Raw genomic sequence first — 18737 nt, 5'->3', positions numbered from 1 at the left:
CCACCTCATTTCCCCTGAAATCAATAGAACCCCAGACGTGATAGCTCTTTTCGTGAAGGATTTTCCAAAATAATTACCACATCCCAGTTTTGACAAACGGAATAGTTACTGTGACATATAAAATGACACCATGTGGCTCCGTGGGATTTTTTGACTTCGTTCAAATTGCCATCTGGCCAAAACAGCCCCCCCCAGGACATGCGGTATCGCCGTACCGGGCGTGCGGGTGCACCCATTCGCGAAAAAACTAAACGGACAAAAAGTAGCACATATAATGATGCGTCGTAGAACTAAAAACATTTTTTCCGGAATTTCTGGAGCGACGGATAGTTGAGCCCTAGTTCAAATCCGGTAAGTTTCCAGCGGATTCGGCGGGACACCGCCGGAAGCCGCATGGGTTCCCAAAAAGCTAATGCGTGCACATGTCATGTGATAGGTGGTGCGTAGGTGGTCTACTATCATCGCACGGAGGTTTCACGTCATACTAAAATGCGCCTCATGTAGCTGCTTCACAAATAAAAACCGTTTGGACACGCTAAAAATGAAACGATGGTCGCCCGTGGGTCGGATTAGAAATTCGCACCCGGGGTCTTGCTTCCCATCCTAGGGCCCACATACGTGCCAAATATGACCTCGTTTCGGGAAACTATGCCATGCTGAGGCCGTTTCCCACCTTATTTCCCCTGAAATCCATAGAACTCCGGACGTGATAGCCCTTTTCGTGAAGGGTTTTTCAAACTAATTGTCGTATCCCAGTTTTGACAAACGAAATAGTTACCATGACATATAAAATGACGCCACGCGGCTCCGTGGGATTTTTTGACTTCGTTCAAATTGCCATCTGGCCAAAACAGGGCCCCCGGGACATGCGGTATCGCCGTACCGGGCGTGCGGGTGCACCCATTCGCGAACAAACTAAACGGACAAAAATTAGCACATATAATGATGCGTCGTAGAACTAAAAACAATTTTTCCGGAATTTCTGGAGTGACGGATAGTTGAGGCCTAGTTCAAATCCGGTCAGTTTCCAGCGGATTCGGCGGGACTCCGCCGGAAGCCGCATGAGTTCTCAAATAGCTAACGCGTGTACATGCCATGTGATAGGTGGTGCGTAGGTGGTCTACTATCATCGCACAGAGGTTTCACGTCATACTAAAATGCGCCTCATGTAGCTGCTTCACAAATAAAAACCTTTTGGGCACGCTAAAAATGAAAAGATGGTTACCCGTGGGCCGGATTAGAAATCCGCGTCCGAGGTCTTGCTTCCCATCCTAGGGCCCACACATGTGCCAAATATGACCTCATTTCGGCAAACTATGTCATGCCGAGGCCGTTTCCCACCTCATTTCCGATAAAGTCAACCAGATTTTAACTAGAGGTACTTGATCTATTGCTCATGATTTTTGGGTAAATTAAATTGTAGGTTCAAAATATGATATGGATGTCATATTTGTATTCCTCTCATTTTTCTGATCAATTTAGACATATTATTTGCCAAATTTGTATTTACTGATATTAATTATTCCATATTAAATAAAAAGACAAAAATGAAATCATTTAATTGTTTTTCAAATTCTATATTATTATTATTATTTATATATATTCATTGTTGTTTACTTAAGTAATTGTTTAGAATTCAAAAATATAGAGATGTGGCAGCACGGTCAAAGGGTTAATATGATTGATATGGTAGTATTAACAACAAGGGCATCATTTCTTTCATGGAAGCTCATCCGAAGAGAACCAAGAAGTTAAGCGTGCTGGGGCGGGAGTAGTGTGAGGATGAGTGACCAACTGGGAAGTTTGACTACAAGTGCAATTTGACCTAATATTATGTGTACTAAGTGTAAGTGTGATCGTGAAAGATTAACAAGTAAAAAAGAATAAGAAGAAAATTGGAAAAAAATATTTTTTTTTAAAAAAAACATAATATGAATCTTTTTTCAAAAAAAATTGAAAATTTTGAAATACTATGCCGATGGTATAACCGTCGGCACAATAATCTGTGCCGACGTCCAGTCTGTGCCGACGGTGATCGGGCAGTCCCCGACCAGAACTATACCGATGACGCTACGCCGACGGCCACCGTCGGCACAGCCTACGCCGACGGCCTTCTTTGCTGTGCTGACGGCTGGCACCCGTCGGCATACTGGAGCTCTCCCGTAGTGATAAGTAGGTTAGCAGCCCTGATAAGTTCCAAGGGACAGCTGCAGTATTTTATATCAATCGATCATAAAATATATAGTGAGCATTGAATTTAGATCACAAACCGGGTGACGCAGACACGTCGCATCCATGTGCTTTTGGAGTTGTTATTTCCATAACACGACTTGCATACACGTCGTGCTGACTAATACAGTAACAACTGATTGTACCTACCAACTAATTGAACTGTTGTCAGTGATTCGTAACAGCTTCTGTTTACTTTCTTTTGAGGGTTTTGTTAACAGCTTCTGTTTACTAATGAAGTTTAGACGAGATTAATAGAACTCTTGCTGATCTCTAGATAGATCTCAATAGATCGATGCAAAATTAATTAATGGATCGAGTTCGATTGATGACGAGGCAGCCACCATATGATCCGTACGATGGCTAATGTTTGAGCATGAAGGGTCAACTCTTCTATCTATCGCGCGGTTTTGCCCGTACTGGTCGTAGGGGTAGCAAGTTTGGATTGCAACTCTTGTACTGTACTACAAAATCAACTGCACTAAGCTGACAATAATAAATCAACTGCAATTACTTGCAAAAAATTTTGAGGGGTAAAGAGAGTTTTCATTAATCAAGGTAACAGGGTATTACAATCTTCAGTCATAAGATCACCAAAGCCTGGAGTAGCATGGAGAGTCCAAGCTGAGCGCTGCTCTGGTCTCAATCCCATTTGACATACAGTAGTTCATGGGCTACCCTTTTGTGTACACTCTCTTAGTTTGTGAGTAGTACTATTTAGTTTGTCTCTTCTGATTCAGAATCACAGAAGCTACAGGACGAATGAACATATGAACTTTGATTAATTAGCTCTCTATACTCCTAGATGTACGATGAAAGTACGTTTTAGCAATATCTCAACCTGAAAGTTTTGCAGTCAGATCGAATAAACCCTACAATGTCAACTCTCTTGCATGGTACTGTACTCTTGCAACATTTAATTTTTTTTCGATATGAATCTTACAACATTATTGCCCTACATTCAAAAACAAACAAATATATTACTCCATATAAGCAGTTTGGCAACCCTGAGATAAGTTCAACGGGACACATGTACGATCACTGTTATTCATTAGCTGGACTTGGACAACGTTAATTAAGAAACAACAATAAGACCGTAAAGCATATAATTAACTAATGGTATGTGCATTAATTTTAGCAGATCAAGGAATATGCATGAAATATTAATCGAAACGATCTGGACAAAATGAAACCAAGGGATGCCAACCTGCAGTTGTCCCTCTATAAATACATGTCTCCTTGTAGTCTCTCGAGCACAAGCCCATACCATTGCAACCTCCACTCTTAAGACTTAGATCCTCTTGCCTAACTCTTAGTCCGCAGCGCAGCTCACAGAGCTCCAAGGTGCAACCAAGCAAAAGAAGGAGTCATCTTGTGGCAGCCTAAGGAGAAGAGGACATGGAGATGGAGGTCGGTGCCACGGGCGCCATGGCAACGCCACCCCAGTTCTCGCTGCCGGTGGACTCTGAGCACAAGGCCAAGTCCATCAAGATCTTCTCCTTTGGCAACCCTCACATGCGGGCCTTCCACCTCGGGTGGATGCCCTTCTTCACGTGTGTCGTCTCCACGTTTGCGGCCGCGCCGCTCATCCCAATCATCCGCGACAACCTCAACCTCACCAAGGCCGACATCGGCAACGCTGGAGTCGCTTCCGTCTCGGGCGCCATCTTCTCTAGGCTGGCCATGGGTGCTGTGTGCGACCTCCTCGGTCCACGCTACGGTTGCGCATTCCTGGTCATGCTCTCCGCGCCAGCGGTATTCTGCATGTCCATCATCGACAGTCCCGCCGGATACATCACCATCCGTTTCCTCATCGGTGTCTCGCTCGCTACCTTCGTATCGTGCCAGTACTGGGTGAGTACTATGTTCAATAGCAAGATTATTGGGACGGTCGGCGGCTTGACAGCAGGGTGGGGTGATATGGGTGGCGGTGCCACACAGCTCATCATGCCTCTCGTCTTTGATGCCATCTTGGCATGTGGTGCGACGGAGTTCACAGCGTGGCGCCTCGCCTATTTCGTGCCAGGAATGATGTTGGTGGTGATGGGCTTGCTCGTGCTCACCATGGGACAAGACCTTCCCGATGGCAACCTCGGGAGTCTGCAGAAAAATGGTGACATGAATAAAGACAAGTTTTCCAAAGTTTTTCGTGGCGCGGTAACCAACTACCGCACATGGATCTTCGTCTTCATCTATGGCTACTGCATGGGTGTCGAGCTCACCACCAACAACGTAATCGCCGAGTACTACTACGACAGCTTCCCTCTCGACCTCCGGGCCGCTGGCACCATCGCGGCCTGCTTCGGCTTGGCCAATATCTTCGCGCGTCCAATGGGTGGCTACCTCTCCGACCTTGGTGCCTGTTACTTTGGCATGCGAGCAAGACTTTGGAACATTTGGATCCTCCAGACTGCCGGCGGTGCCTTCTGCATCTGTCTCGGTCGTGCATCCTCCCTCCCGACATCCATTGCAAGCATGGTCATGTACTCCATCTGCATTGAGGCCGCATGTGGGGCCGTCTATGGTGTCATTCCCTTCGTCTCACGACGCTCACTTGGCCTCATCTCCGGCATGAGCGGTGCCGGTGGTAACGTGGGTGGCGGTCTTACACAGTTTCTCTTCTTCACGTCATCACAATACTCCACCGGCAAAGGGCTCCAGTACATGGGCATCATGGTCATTGTGTGCACTCTCCCCATCGTGCTTGTGCACTTTCCGCAATGGGGCTCAATGCTCCTCCCTCCTAGCCCCGTCGCCACTGAGGAGGGCTACTATGTCAGTGAGTGGACAGATGAGGAGAAGAGCAAGGGGCTCCATGACGCCAGCCTCAAGTTCGCCGAGAACAGCACCTCTGAGCGTGGTAGACGCAACACGATCTTGGCCGGACCTGCCACTTCCCCACCTAATATCACACCCCTACATGTGTAAGAGTAGATTTATTTACATTGGTACCATAGGTGCACACATAGTTATGTGAACTTCGTATGTATACATTGGTACCATGGGTGCACACATAGTTACCAAAACTGTCTTAGAGGAGGTTATTGTCTCCTATATGGGGGCTTGTATTATGTTATAATAGATCAATATGAGCATATGTATCGTGCCTAAACCTTGTGTCTCCATCGTATTTGTTTTGTTGTATACTTGTCATAGTTTCATCTACTAGCCGGGTGGCCTTGAGAACATTCTTTTTAGCGATACCCAGTTAATTACAAAACAAATGGAAGACAAATAATTTTGCATAGAACTTTAACATGTGGATACACACACTATTAATGGTGGTTATACCGGGAATTAACATAGACTACTCCATATGTCACTAATTGTATATGTTACTAACCTATGTTTTTATAGTGGATAATACCATATGCATGATAAGATAAAAAAAACATTATTCTGTGGACTCTGGCATACAATATGTCACCCCTGTTACTGACCCCCTTAGTTAGTGTCGACTCTTCTATGGACCCCGTTAATTGATTATTCTATAGTCGGTGATAGGGAGTAATTATCTCTCGAGAAGAGTCGACACCAATTAACGGGGATGAGACTTTGGACGATATATCACCGATTATAGCTAGTAGCAGCTAGTTAGCAACCACATACAACACTGCACGTTTGCTGCACGTGTGTATGATAGAGGCTGGCTTGCTTAGCTTAGAGTCAACTGTTTAAACGGTTGTGTACTTTGTGTACGAAGATGCATGAAGGCATGCACGTTTGCATTTCGTAACCCTACAAGTCAAGTATGGAGCGATCGAATCAAGAGATGTCGCTATCATATACTACTAGCTTACCATGCAGTCTAAGAAATTAATTGTGTTTGACAACAATGAACGGTCTGAAAAGTTTGCACGCAAACAAGAGGGAGCACAACGTCTTTCTAGTCAACTGAAATCTAGACGAACCGTAACGTGAGCAGCAAACATAGCCCATAAGCCTGAAGGTAGCGCATGACAGAACACTAACACGCAAGTCAAGTCGCAACCTTCGTATTGGACTATCTTTAATTGTCATTGTCCTTGGAAAAGTTGCCCGGTTGAATTAACGCAACGATAGAGATAGATCAAAGACATGCCTATTGCTTTGGTTGAATATAGACAGTTTGATTCTCCATGTTGGCATGATTTGTTGAAAGTTAACAAATTTAAGATGTCAACTTTTCTAATGAATATGTGTCAACTTTAAGATACATATTTGAAACTGCAGTTCTATGTACAAATATGTATATATCTAGATAAATCTATATCATTGATAAAAAAATGGAACGGATAATGTAACATCAAAAACTGGGGCACATATTGGAGTAATAAAATGTATAGAGATCATGTTGCTCGCCGCAAGATAGCTGATCCAAATGCCAAACTAGAGCTCAGGCTACAGATCATGCATGGATCCACGTAGTCGGAATATTGTAATATTAACTCTCCACATAGCAACCACCGTACGTTTGCATGTGCAAGATAGACGACGCTACCATTCGCAGAGGAAAAAATGTTGCCATCAACAGCTTGACTTGTACCTCCATGTAATTTACTCGCTCGATGGATGACATGCATAGAAATTGAGGGCAACAACTCACGTGTAGTCAGCGGTGTTGGTGGGTGCACTTGGACGCTAGCGAACATACTCTACCGAGAATCTTTGACTATCTACCGCACCGCATGGAAGCTTCGTGGGTACGGATCCGTACAAGATGCTCCAACCTAGGCCTGGTCAGCTTTCACCATCCGTACGACATGCACCTTGTCCAGGATACCAGGATTAGTGACGACAGCTATCGGCACGATCGAGAGAGCACCTTGGACTTGGAGTACTAATTGATAATCATATCATCACACTCCAAGTACATAACAGTGTGTTTGAGCTACGATGAGTCCACGAACTATCCCCAATCTATTCACTGGACCCTAGATTTGTAGATGGTGAACATGTAGTGAATACTAACACTCCCACTTCGTTTTCTTACCAATTCATCTTGAGGGTGCGTTTAATTTGGTAAAAGCCTATACACATGCATTGGATGTCCTCTGAAAATGTTCCTGAATACATAAGCACTTCTACGTTACTTGTACCACTTGCAGCTTCATCCCTAATTAATTTGATTGCATTTCGATCTGAATATTGACTTTCAAACATTCTGTTCTATTGTGCAGGTTAAGAGTTTCCTTGACCCATGTGAAGCAAACAATGGTAATAGTGAAGATGACAACACATGAGCTTGGGTCATGAGTCTGACCAAGATGATGACTATAATGACACTGAGGTAAAGACTAGTAGACGCTGATGCAAAATGTTTCAGTGCCCGATGCTGTCCACATGTATGGTGTCAAACCATAATTTTTATGCAACAAGATTCCTATAATGCCTTACGTAAAGTAGGAAATTATCTAAACTATGGATTAGTTTTTCAAGGTTCAAAGTTCTAGTAGCTGACATTGCCCTAAAACCTGAACGTTGATAGTAATTGCGCCCACTTCGCATGTATTGCTTGTGTTGTTGTGTTCATGGTAAGTAGGTTGATAAGTACCTAAAGAACATCTTGCATCAGCTGTTGGAGGAATTATTTCAGTAGGTTGGGGAAGAAAGTTGTGATGACCTTTTGTTTTATTGAGCTATGGTTTTAATTCAGCGTTGCACTTAGCGTATTGGAGGTGGAATTTTTATTTATTTAGTCATGTCCTATTAAATATATAGGGTTTTATATGATCTGCGGGAGTATATTCAATTTCTGTAATATATAGGATGTAATGAACTTCCATTTAGCTCCTTTGTTTCCCAGTATTGTTGCTTTCTTTTCATAATGAAACATTCGTTTTTCTTTCACAAAGAGTTATGCATGAAACATATAGACTTTAGAAACATAAGAACCAGTGGTGTCATGCAATTTTCTTTCACAAAGTATCATTGCATTTTACAGTAAATTATAAAAACTGAATATACTATTTGCTTGTTTAGACTGGTGTTAGTCTGATCGTTTAGATTGAGGACTATTGCAAGGTGAACTTGTGGAAAACTTAACTCTGTTTGCTTATGAATCTTTTTAGAGGTTTGATACTTGATAGCATTGTCAGTTTGTCAGCTTGCTTGGTACAAACTGGTATGTTTTGCATTGTGCAGTAGTGATTTTATGATGATATGATGAACTCTCAGCGCCGGTAGTACATTGTGGTGTCTCCTTACAAGTTTCCTGGCGTTGCCATATCATTGATTGTTCCATGTGCCTTTAATTAAGATCCGAGTGGATAATAGATGTTGGCATATATCATTGTGTTGCTTCTTTAAGCTAATAATAGGTGTTGCCTTTTATTTTTCGGTTTTGCTTGTCTGATTCATTTGTGCTTGGCAGAGCCCAGCGACATGATCAAGATGGCAAGGGTGGCAGGGATGATGATCAAGAAGAGCAGTTGGTCACATCATGTTGTACTGCTGGCACATGGATAACATCTTCGAGCAGACTGCAGCGAAGAAGGTACCACCTCGCACAACATTGGGTTTATTGGTTCTTGCTTGCACTGTCATGATTTGTAAAAAGAGTTCACACATTTTTTTAAAAAAGATGAACCCGCTAAGTCCCTGTATTTCTGATACTACTTTATACTTGCATTTCCTGATAGTAATTAAATCACCATTAGGTGTCACCATTTGCAGTTAGTTTGTATTCTGTTGATAATAAAGCATTGGTCCTAGTAACTACTCTTGTTCTCGGTTTGTTCCCAGATGCACTTGTATGCCATTTTACAGTAGAATCTTTTTAGAGTACCTGTGGTAATGCTAGCAAACTGCCTAGTGCCACATTTGGGTTCTTTGAACATCTGGAGCTGTTGACTGAAACTGCTGCACTCTAACAATCAGTTTACTGAAGTAGCTATGGCCTGAAACTATTGCTAATTAATCTGTGAACTGAATCTATTCTAAACTGTCAACAGTTACTATTTTGAACTGTGGGCTGAAACTGAAGATATTCTATTCCTGAATTATAGAGTCCTTGGCTGAGGCCATGCATGGAGAAGGTGATCCCCTCGTGCATCTATCAACCATGGGACAAAATTGAATTACAATGCTCTAAATTTTGTGTTCTGATTATAAGTTTTCTTTTAAGTATTTATTTTTTTTCTAATTATGTTTCCTTACCAGCATGCTCTGTCTGAGTATGACTTCACTATGGGAAACTTGTTTGGAGATCTCCGGGATGACATATTTCTTTGTAGAATTGTTCAACTCCTGCTTTCTGACACATCGATTATTTCAGTACTCATTTACTTCCCCCGCACGAGATAGATGGTTACTTCCATTGGATTTAAAGTGACATCATGGTTTATTTCAGAGAGTGATTGCTCCGTCAGATACACATCTAAAGGTATAATTGCTGCACCCCCATGGGGAACTCACAGCGATTTGAGCATCTCAACCACATGATGCAGTCAACTGGAGAATCTCAGCCGTTCGTTCTCGGTAAGATTCATTGACTGCCCACTAGATTAAGACATGGAACGGCAAGAATCTACCCGCCTGCCACTGTGTTTGGGCCCTTCTTCTGGCTGGTCCATGTTGTCAGCTGCTTGGGTGGTTGCAGCGTGGGTCGCGCGTGTAGGAAGCGAACACATCTCTCATGGGTGAAAACCCTAGCTGGCCCCGATTGGGCAGTTCCACTCCCAATCCCACGTCCTCCTCCTCTTCCTATCCCCTCGTGCCGCCTACCCCTTCCCTTCATCATTCCTCTCCCCTTCGCTGCCGTCGTTGATCTTCCTCAGGTCGAGCTCCATCCTCGCCCTCGTTGGGAGCAGCTTTGACGCCAGCCGGAGGGTGCGGATATGCAGCGCCGCAACGCGCCTTGCCATGAGATGGCAGGGGACGGCCGGACAGGGCGGAGATGGCAGCCGGCATCAGGCCGGAGGTTGGAGCAGCAGCAGTAGGGACGTTGACCACCGGAATGGAGGAAGCAGGCCAGTGCACAGATGGCCGGCGGCAGGGATCGAAGGTGCAGGGGCGCGGAACCTGGAGAAGGGACGTGGCGCGGGACCAGAAGGTGGAGATCTCCTCCCCAACTCCGCCTCCGCTACAGGTGCGCTCTGGTCCTCTACTCCCCACAGCGAAGTCGATTTGGTCACACACCTTCTATCCCTTCACGTCAGATTTATCAGCTATGAATGGCGTGGCAGTGTGGTTTCTCTCTTCCTAGGAGGTCGGCATGGTGTCCATGGCCAAGGACAGTGCGCTCCACCTCCTCCCCTCCCCACATACCTGTGTTAGATTGGTTCTCACTCCGCACAACATTGCCCTCTATGAAAAGGTAATAGATTCAATCTTGTGCGTGGCTCCAATTTACATCAGTCGTAGTAGCCATGTTGTAGCTTGCAAAAATAGTGTGGATTGGAATTAATTAGTGGATTTGCATCTAAAGGAGTAATTGGTGCCCTCCCATATTTGTTGTGCACGTCAGATGATGAAGATCCATTGGTGTTTTTACTATTCCTTGTGATATGGGGCAACATGCTTAATTTTAGGTAATTTCCGTCAGAAATCTCCAGTATGATGCATTTGGTTTCAGGTGTTAACTTCCTTATATATATTATATTATTACATCATGTTTGTAATGCGAGTTGGAACTTCATGTGCAAGTTGAGAATTCCTTTATAGGTTTATTAAATGGGCCTTACCTATCTTATTTCACCTACCAATGCAATGTGAGAGGTACTATCATCTCAGAGGTGAGCTATTTCTCCGGTTCTAAGTGAACTTTGTTTCTCCCTTTTCAATGACATGCATGGATGGTATATCTTATGCAACTATTGTCGTCGTGGTGAACGAGCAGATGCCATAGGATGGCTTAGATTGGGGCCGAATGGACGCAAGAGGATTCGGGGGAGGGTTTGCGATCAGGTGGGAAGAGATTCCGGATGGTTTCCTCAAGAACTTGGCCAAGGCCAGAGGTTGAAGAAGAAAGACACAAGGAAGAACTCCCGATAGATCACCATTTTCATTGATTCACACAAGTTACAGGCTCTGCCTTCCTACACACGCGCGTACATCCTTGCCCGTGAAGATGGGCTGCCCCCTCTCCTTATATAGGGGAGAGGGTGGCTTACACTGCAAGAAACCCTAATGGCATCTTTGACTGGACAAACTACTTTACAGAGTTACTGTACAAAGCTACTTTAACAGGCTACTGCACAAAGCTACTTTAATCATAGATGACACCGGGGCCTTCTTTTATCATAGAAGCGGACGTCTTCCGGCTTCTTTGGACGTCACCTCTCTCTTTGGCGCCAGGGCTCTGAATAAAGTTACTTTGCTTAGCTCATCCTTGTCTTCTTGCTCTGAAGAGAATCTTTGACCAGTCCTGCCGACAGGCTCTCCTTTCCGGTATCTTCTATACCGGGTTCCGGCATACCCCTTTGGGGATACCGGACAACCTTGCTCTCCAGGATTCCTACTAGGCTTCGGTAAGAACATTAAACCGGTATCTTGATGGCTTAAACCATCCGGTTTGGCATGCCTTTGGCATACGGGGTTATCCCCCCAACATTAGTCCCCGAAGCTGGTATAGCCTGGAGGATTCTATCCTACAGACCATGCCAGGTTTTCATCTTTTTTAAGATACCGGTTTAATTACTCATGTCTTGAGCTTAGTTCCGGCGCCTTTATCCTTGTTCCTTTTCTTCTCTTTGCAAGGCTTGTTCCGGCACCTCTTTTTTCCGGCACCATGTGTCTTTACTCCTTCCTCGGCGAAGTCGAGAATATATCAGGGCCGCGCTTTATCGATGTGACATCTTACTTTATATGACAGCGCCCGATGTCCTGTCACTATCGTTTCGACTCCCGCGCACGCATTTAGAGGCCACACGGAGGCGCACGCGGGATCCCGAAGAGGTAGTGGGATCCGCTGTGGTGCATTAAATGCGTGCGCGGGAGTCGAAACGATGTGACAGCGGACACTGGCGCGTCAGTTACAGTGCGCATGTCACTGACAGGCGCGGGGCCCGATATATTCTCGACTTCGCCGAGGAAGGAGTAAAGACACATGGTGCCGGAAAAAAGAGGTGCCGGAACAAGCCTTGCAAAGAGAAGAAAAGGAACAAGGATAAAGGCGCCGGAACTAAGCTCAAGACATGAGTAATTAAACCGGTATCTTAAAAAAGATGAAAACCTGGCATGGTCTGTAGGATAGAATCCTCCAGGCTATACCAGCTTCGGGGACTAATGTTGGGGGGATAACCCCCGGTATGCCAAAGGCATGCCAAACCGGATGGTTTAAGCCATCAAGATACCGGTTTAATGTTCTTACCGGAAGCCTAGTAGGAATCCGGGAGAGCAAGGCTAAGCCGGTATCCCCAAAGGGGTATGCCGGAACCCGGTATAGAAGATACCGGAAAGGAGAGCCTGTCGGCAGGACTGGTCAAAGATTCTCTTCAGAGCAAGAAGACAAGGATGAGCTAAGCAAAGTAACTTTATTCAGAGCCCTGGCGCCAAAGAGAGAGGTGACGTCCAAAGAAGCCGGAAGACGTCCGCTTCTATGATAAAAGAAGGCCCCGGTGTCATCTATGATTAAAGTAGCTTTGTGCAGTAGCCTGTTAAAGTAGCTTTGTACAGTAACTCTGTAAAGTAGTTTGTCCAGTCAAAGATGCCATTAGGGTTTCTTGCAGTGTAAGCCACCCTCTCCCCTATATAAGGAGAGGGGGCAGCCCATCTTCACGGGCAAGGATGTACGCGCGTGTGTAGGAAGGCAGAGCCTGTAACTTGTGTGAATCAATGAAAATGGTGATCTAGAGGGAGTTCTTCCTTGTGTCTTTCTTCTTCAACCTCTGGCCTTGGCCAAGTTCTTGAGGAAACCATCCGGAATCTCTTCCCACCTGATCGCAAACCCTCCCCCGAATCCTCTTGCGTCCATTCGGCCCCAATCTAAGCCATCCTATGGCATCTGCTCGTTCACCACGACGACAACTATTTAGCCTCAAATCGACACATTGAAGAAATATGCATGGTTTTTCTAATGCACAAAGCCATTCATGATGTAGTTTGTCAAAATGTTGGGATCCTCTTTCAATATGGAGGTTGTCAGAATTATTAGATTGGTGTATTGACTATGTCCATATCATGAGATAATTACTTACTAATCCAAGCTTTACTGTGTTGGTTTTTGTAGGAGTTCGAGAAGATGTAACATGTAATGAGGTACGCATGCCCACAGAGCTATCAAATGGATCTATATTTGTGTAAGATGGTTGCTTTATAATATTGAACTCTATATTGTGATCTTAATATTCATGTATTACATTGGTTTTGTCTAAGGTAAGTGTTGCAAGGTTTAATATGTGCTGGTCGCCTATATATAGCGCAGATTTCTATTGGATTTATGACTCTCCTTCTATTGGATTTATGAGCTCTGATGTAATATTATATTTGGTTGGGTGAATAACTTCCTTTCAGTACAGATTCAGTTCTTATTGTTGTTGGAGATATGCCCAAGAGGCAATAATAAAAGTGGTTATTATATATCTTTATGTTTATGATAAATGTTTATATACCATGCTATAATTGTATTAACCGAAACATTAGTACATGTGTGATATGTAGACAACAAGAAGTCCCTAGTATGCCTCTTAAACTAGCTTGTTGATTAATGGATGATTAGTTTCATAATCATGAACATTGGATGTTATTAATAACAAGGTTATATCATTATATGAATGATGTAATGGACACACCCAATTAAGCGTAGCATAAGATCTCGTCATTAAGTTATTTGCTATAAGCTTTCGATACATAGTTACCTAGTCCTTATGACCATGAGATCATGTAAATCACTTATACCGGAAAGGTACTTTGATTACACCAAACGCCACTGCGTAAATGGGTGGTTATAAAGGTGGGATTAAGTATCCGGAAAGTATGAGTTGAGGCATATGGATCAACAGTGGGATTTGTCCATCCCGATGACGGATAGATATACTCTGGGCCCTCTCGGTGGAATGTCGTCTAATGTCTTGCAAGCATATGAATAAGTTCATAAGAGACCACATACCACGGTACGAGTAAAGAGTACTTGTCAGGAGACGAGGTTGAACAAGGTATAGAGTGATACCAAAGATCAAACCTCGGACAAGTAAAATATCGCGTGACAAAGGGAATTGGTATTGTATGTGAATGGTTCATTCGATCACTAAAGTCATCGTTGAATATGTGGGAGCCATTATGGATCTCCAGATCCTGCTATTGGTTATTGGTCGGAGTGAGTACTCAACCATGTCCGCATAGTTCGCGAACCGTAGGGTGACACACTTAAAGTTGGATGTTGAAATGGTAGAACTTGAATATGGAATGGAGTTCGAATATTTGTTCGGAGTCCCGGATGAGATTCCGGACATCACGAGGAGTTCCGGAATGGTCCGGAGAATAAGATTCATATATAGGATGTCATTTTATGTGAATTAAAATGATGCGGAAGGTTCTATGGAAGGTTCTAGAAGGTTCTAGAAAAGTCCGGAAGAAACCACCAAGGAAGGTGGAGTCCCGGAGGGACTCCACCTCCATGGCCGACCAACCCTAGTGGGGGAGGAGTCCCAAGTGGACTCCCCCTATGGGGGCCGGCCACCCCCCCACATGGAAGGGGGGAATCCCACCCAAGTGGGATTCCCACCTTGGGTAGGTTTCCCTATCACATGGAAGGTTTTGGTTTCGGGTCTTATTCGGAGACTTGTAGTCCAACACTTGGGGCTTCCACCTATATAATGAGGGGCCAAGGGGAGGGGGCCGGCCACCCCAAGACCACAACCTGGCCGCCCCCCTTGAGTGGCCGGCCACCCCCTCCCAAACCCTAGCCGCCCCCTCTCCTCCATAGCTCCCGCGTGCTTTAGCGAAGCTCCGCCGGAGTTCTCCACCGCCACCGACACCACGCCGTCGTGCTGTCGGATTCAAGAGGAGCTACTACTTCCGCTGCCCGCTGGAACGGGAGGTGGACGTCGTCTTCATCAACAACCGAACGTGTGACCGAGTACGGAGGTGCTGCCCGTTCGTGGCGCCGTGATCAAGATCTTCTACGCGCTTTTGCAAGCGGCAAGTGAACGTCTACCACAGCAACAAGAGCCTCATCTTGTAGGCTTTGGAATCTCTTCAAGGGTGAGCCTCGATAATCCCCTCGTTGCTACCGTCTTCTAGATTGCATCTTGGCTTGGATTTCGTGTTCGCGGTAGGAAATTTTTTGTTTTCTATGCAACGTTATCCTACAGTGGTATCAGAGCCGTGTCTATGCATAGATGGTTGCACGAGTAGAACACAATGGTTTTGTGGGCGTTGATTCTCTTGTTATCTTTAGTTGAGTACTTTGCATCTTTATGGCATAGTGGGATGAAGCGGCTCGGACTAACTTTACATGACTGCGTTCATGAGACTTGTTCCTCGTTCGACATGCAACTTGTATTGCATAAGAGGCTTTGCGGGTGTCTGTCTCTCCTACTATAGTAAAGATTCAATTTACTCTTCTATTGACAACACTAGTATCACCGTTGTGGTTCATGTTCGTAGGTAGATTGGATCTCACTCGAAAACCCTAAACGACGTAAAATATGCAAACCAAATTAGAGAACGTCTAACTTGTTTTTGCAGGGTTTGGTGATGTGATATGGCCATAATGTGATGATGAATATGTATGAGATGATCATTATTGTATTGTGGCAACCGGCAGGAGCCTTATGGTTGTCTTTAAATTTCATGTTGAGTAGTATTTCAAAGTAGTTGTAATAGTTGCTACATGGAGGACAATCATGAAGACGGCGCCATTGACCTTGGTGCTTCGCCGACGATGATGGAGATCATGCCCGTTGATGATGGAGATCATGTCCGTGCTTTGGAGATGAAGATCAAAGGCGCAAAGACAAAAGGGCCATATCATATCACATATGAACTGCATGTGATGTTAATCCTTTTATGCATCTTATTTTGCTTAGATCGCGGCGGTAGCATTATAAGATGATCCCTCTCACTAAAATCTCAAGATAATAAAGTGTTCATCCTTAGTAGCACCGTTGCCAAGACTTGTCGTTTCGAAGCATCTCGTGATGATCGGGTGTGATAGAATCAACAAGTGCATACAACGGGTGCAAGCCAGTTTTGCACATGCAGATACTAAGGTGGCCTTGACGAGCCTAGCATGTACAGACATGGTCTCGGAACACGTGATACCGAAAGGTAGAGCATGAATCATATGATTGATATGATGAACACTTTGAGTGTTCGCCATTGAAGTTACATTTTGTCTCGTGATGATCGGACTTGGTGTGGTGGATTTGGTTCGTGTGATCACTAAGACAATGCGAGGGATATTGTTTTGAGTGGGAGTTCACCTAGTTTTTAATTATATTGAATTAAAATTTGAAATCAATTTGTCATAAACATTAGTCTAAACTATTGCAAATATGTTGTAGATATGGCGTCCTCAATCAATTTTAACCAGTTCCTAGAGAAAGAAAAGCTTAAGAGCAACGGTAGCAACTTCACCGACTGGTTCCGTCATGTGAGGATCTTCCTCAATGGCGGAAATCTGCAATATGTGCTTGATGCACCGCTAGGTGACCCTCCTGCAGAAACTGAAACCGATGAAGTAAAGAATGTTTACGCAACTCGGAAAACTCGGTACTCTCAAGTTCAGTGTGCCATCTTATGCAGTCTGGAAGCCGATCTTCAAAAACGTTTTGAGCACCACGATCCACATGAGTTAATCAATGAGTTGAAGACTATATTTGAGACTCATGCGGCCGTGGAATGCTATGAAGCATCGAAACACTTCTTCACCGCATGATGGAAGAAGGCAGCTCCGTTAGTGAGCACATGCTCGCCATGACCGGGCATGCGAAGAAACTCGATGACTTGGGAATAGTGATTCCTAATAGACTGGGGATTAATCGTGTCCTTCAATCAACTGCCACCTAGTTACAAGAACTTTGTGATGAACTACAATATGCAGAACATGAACAAAGAGTTACCTGAACTCTTCTCCATGCTGAAATCTGCTGAGATTGAGATCAAGAAAGAGCACCAAGTGTTGATGGTCAACAAGACCACCAGTTTCAAAAAACAGGGCAAGTCTAAGGGAAAATTCAAGAAGGGTGGAAAGAAAGCTGCCACGCCTCCTGTGAAACCTAAGACTGGCCCTAAGCCTGATGCTGAGTGCTATTACTGCAAGGAGAAGGGACACTGGAAGCGTAATTGCTCCAAGTATTTGGCGGATCTGAAGAGCGGCCTTGTCAAGAAGAAGAAAGAAGGTATATCTGATATACATGTTATAGATGTTTATCTTACTGGTTCTCGTACTAGTACCTGGGTATTTGATACTGGTTCGGTTGCTCCTATTTGTAACTCGAAACAGGGACTAAAGAATAAACGAAGACTACTAAAAGATGAAGTGACCATGCGCGTTGGAAATGGATCCAAAGTCGATGTGATCGCTGTCGGCACACTTCCTCTACATCTACCTTCGGGATTAGTTTTAAGCCTCAATAATTGTTATTTTGTACCCGCGTTGAGCATGAACATTATATCTGGATCTTGTTTAATGCAAGACGGTTATTCATTCAAGTCTGAGAATAATGGTTGTTCTATTTTTATGAATAATATCTTTTATGGTCGAGCACCTGAAAAGAATGGCTTATTTCTGTTAGATCTCGATAGTAGTGATACACATATACATAACATTGATGCTAAGCGAATTAAATTGAATGATAATTCTACTTATATGTGGTAATCGTCTTGGTCATATTGGAGTGAAACGCATGAAGAAACTCCATACCGATGGATTACTTGAATCACTTGACTTTGAGTCACTTGATAGATGCGAAGCATGTCTAATGGGAAAAATGACTAAGACTCCATTCTCTGGTATTATGGAGCGAGCTACTGACTTATTGGAAATCATACATACCGATGTGTGCGGACCAATGAGTGTAGCATCGCGCAATGGTTATCGTTATGTTCTAACCTTCACAGATGATCTGAGTAGATATGGGTATATTTATTTCATGAAACATAAATCCGAAACTTTTGAGAAGTTTAAGGAATTCCAAAGTGAAGTAGAAAATCAACGTAACAAGAAGATTAAATTTCTACGATCTGATCGCGGAGGTGAATATCTGAGTTATGAGTTTGGCATGCATTTAAAGAAATGCGGAATACTTTCACAATTGACACCGCCGGGAACACCACAACGAAACAGTGTGTCCGAACGTCGTAATCGAACTCTCTTAGATATGGTTCGTTCTATGATGTCTCTTACTGATTTGCCGTTATCATTTTGGAGTTATGCATTAGAGACAGCCGCATTCACTTTAAATAGAGCACCATCAAAATCCGTTGAAACGACACCGTATGAATTATGGTTTAATAAGAAACCTAAGCTGTCGTTCCTGAAAGTTTGGGGTTGCGAAGCCTATGTAAAAAAAGCTACAACCGGACAAGCTAGAACCCAAAGCGGAGAAATGCGTCTTCATAGGATACCCTAAGGAAACTATAGG

At 44.0% G+C, this 18737-nt stretch overlaps 1 protein-coding gene and 1 long non-coding RNA gene across 2 annotated transcripts; both read left to right on the top strand.

The window, feature by feature from the left end:
• The first annotated feature begins 3511 nt into the window (after positions 1-3511).
• LOC127308861 (high-affinity nitrate transporter 2.1-like) lies at positions 3512-5330 on the top strand. The gene has a single exon (XM_051339767.2). It carries the CDS (start codon positions 3628-3630, stop codon positions 5155-5157), a length of 1530 nt encoding a protein of 509 aa, XP_051195727.1. The 5' UTR covers positions 3512-3627; the 3' UTR covers positions 5158-5330.
• A 4739-nt stretch (positions 5331-10069) lies between these two features.
• Positions 10070-10756, top strand: LOC139832883 (uncharacterized). The gene is made up of 3 exons (XR_011747558.1): positions 10070-10297; positions 10368-10525; positions 10637-10756. It is a non-coding gene; the product is annotated as an uncharacterized lncRNA (long non-coding RNA).
• The last annotated feature ends 7981 nt before the right edge of the window (positions 10757-18737 follow it).

The sequence above is a fragment of the Lolium perenne genome, chromosome 6 (genome assembly GCF_019359855.2).
Source record: "Lolium perenne isolate Kyuss_39 chromosome 6, Kyuss_2.0, whole genome shotgun sequence".
Classification (NCBI taxonomy): Eukaryota; Viridiplantae; Streptophyta; class Magnoliopsida; order Poales; family Poaceae; genus Lolium; species Lolium perenne.
Note: the sequence above shows the minus strand (reverse complement) of the source record. Positions and strands in the feature narration are given on the sequence as shown.

Excerpts from the sequence above, each read along its gene's own strand:
- LOC127308861 (XM_051339767.2), top strand. The coding sequence starts at position 3,628 with ATGGAGATGGAGGTCGGTGCCACGGGCGCCATGGCAACGCCACCCCAG.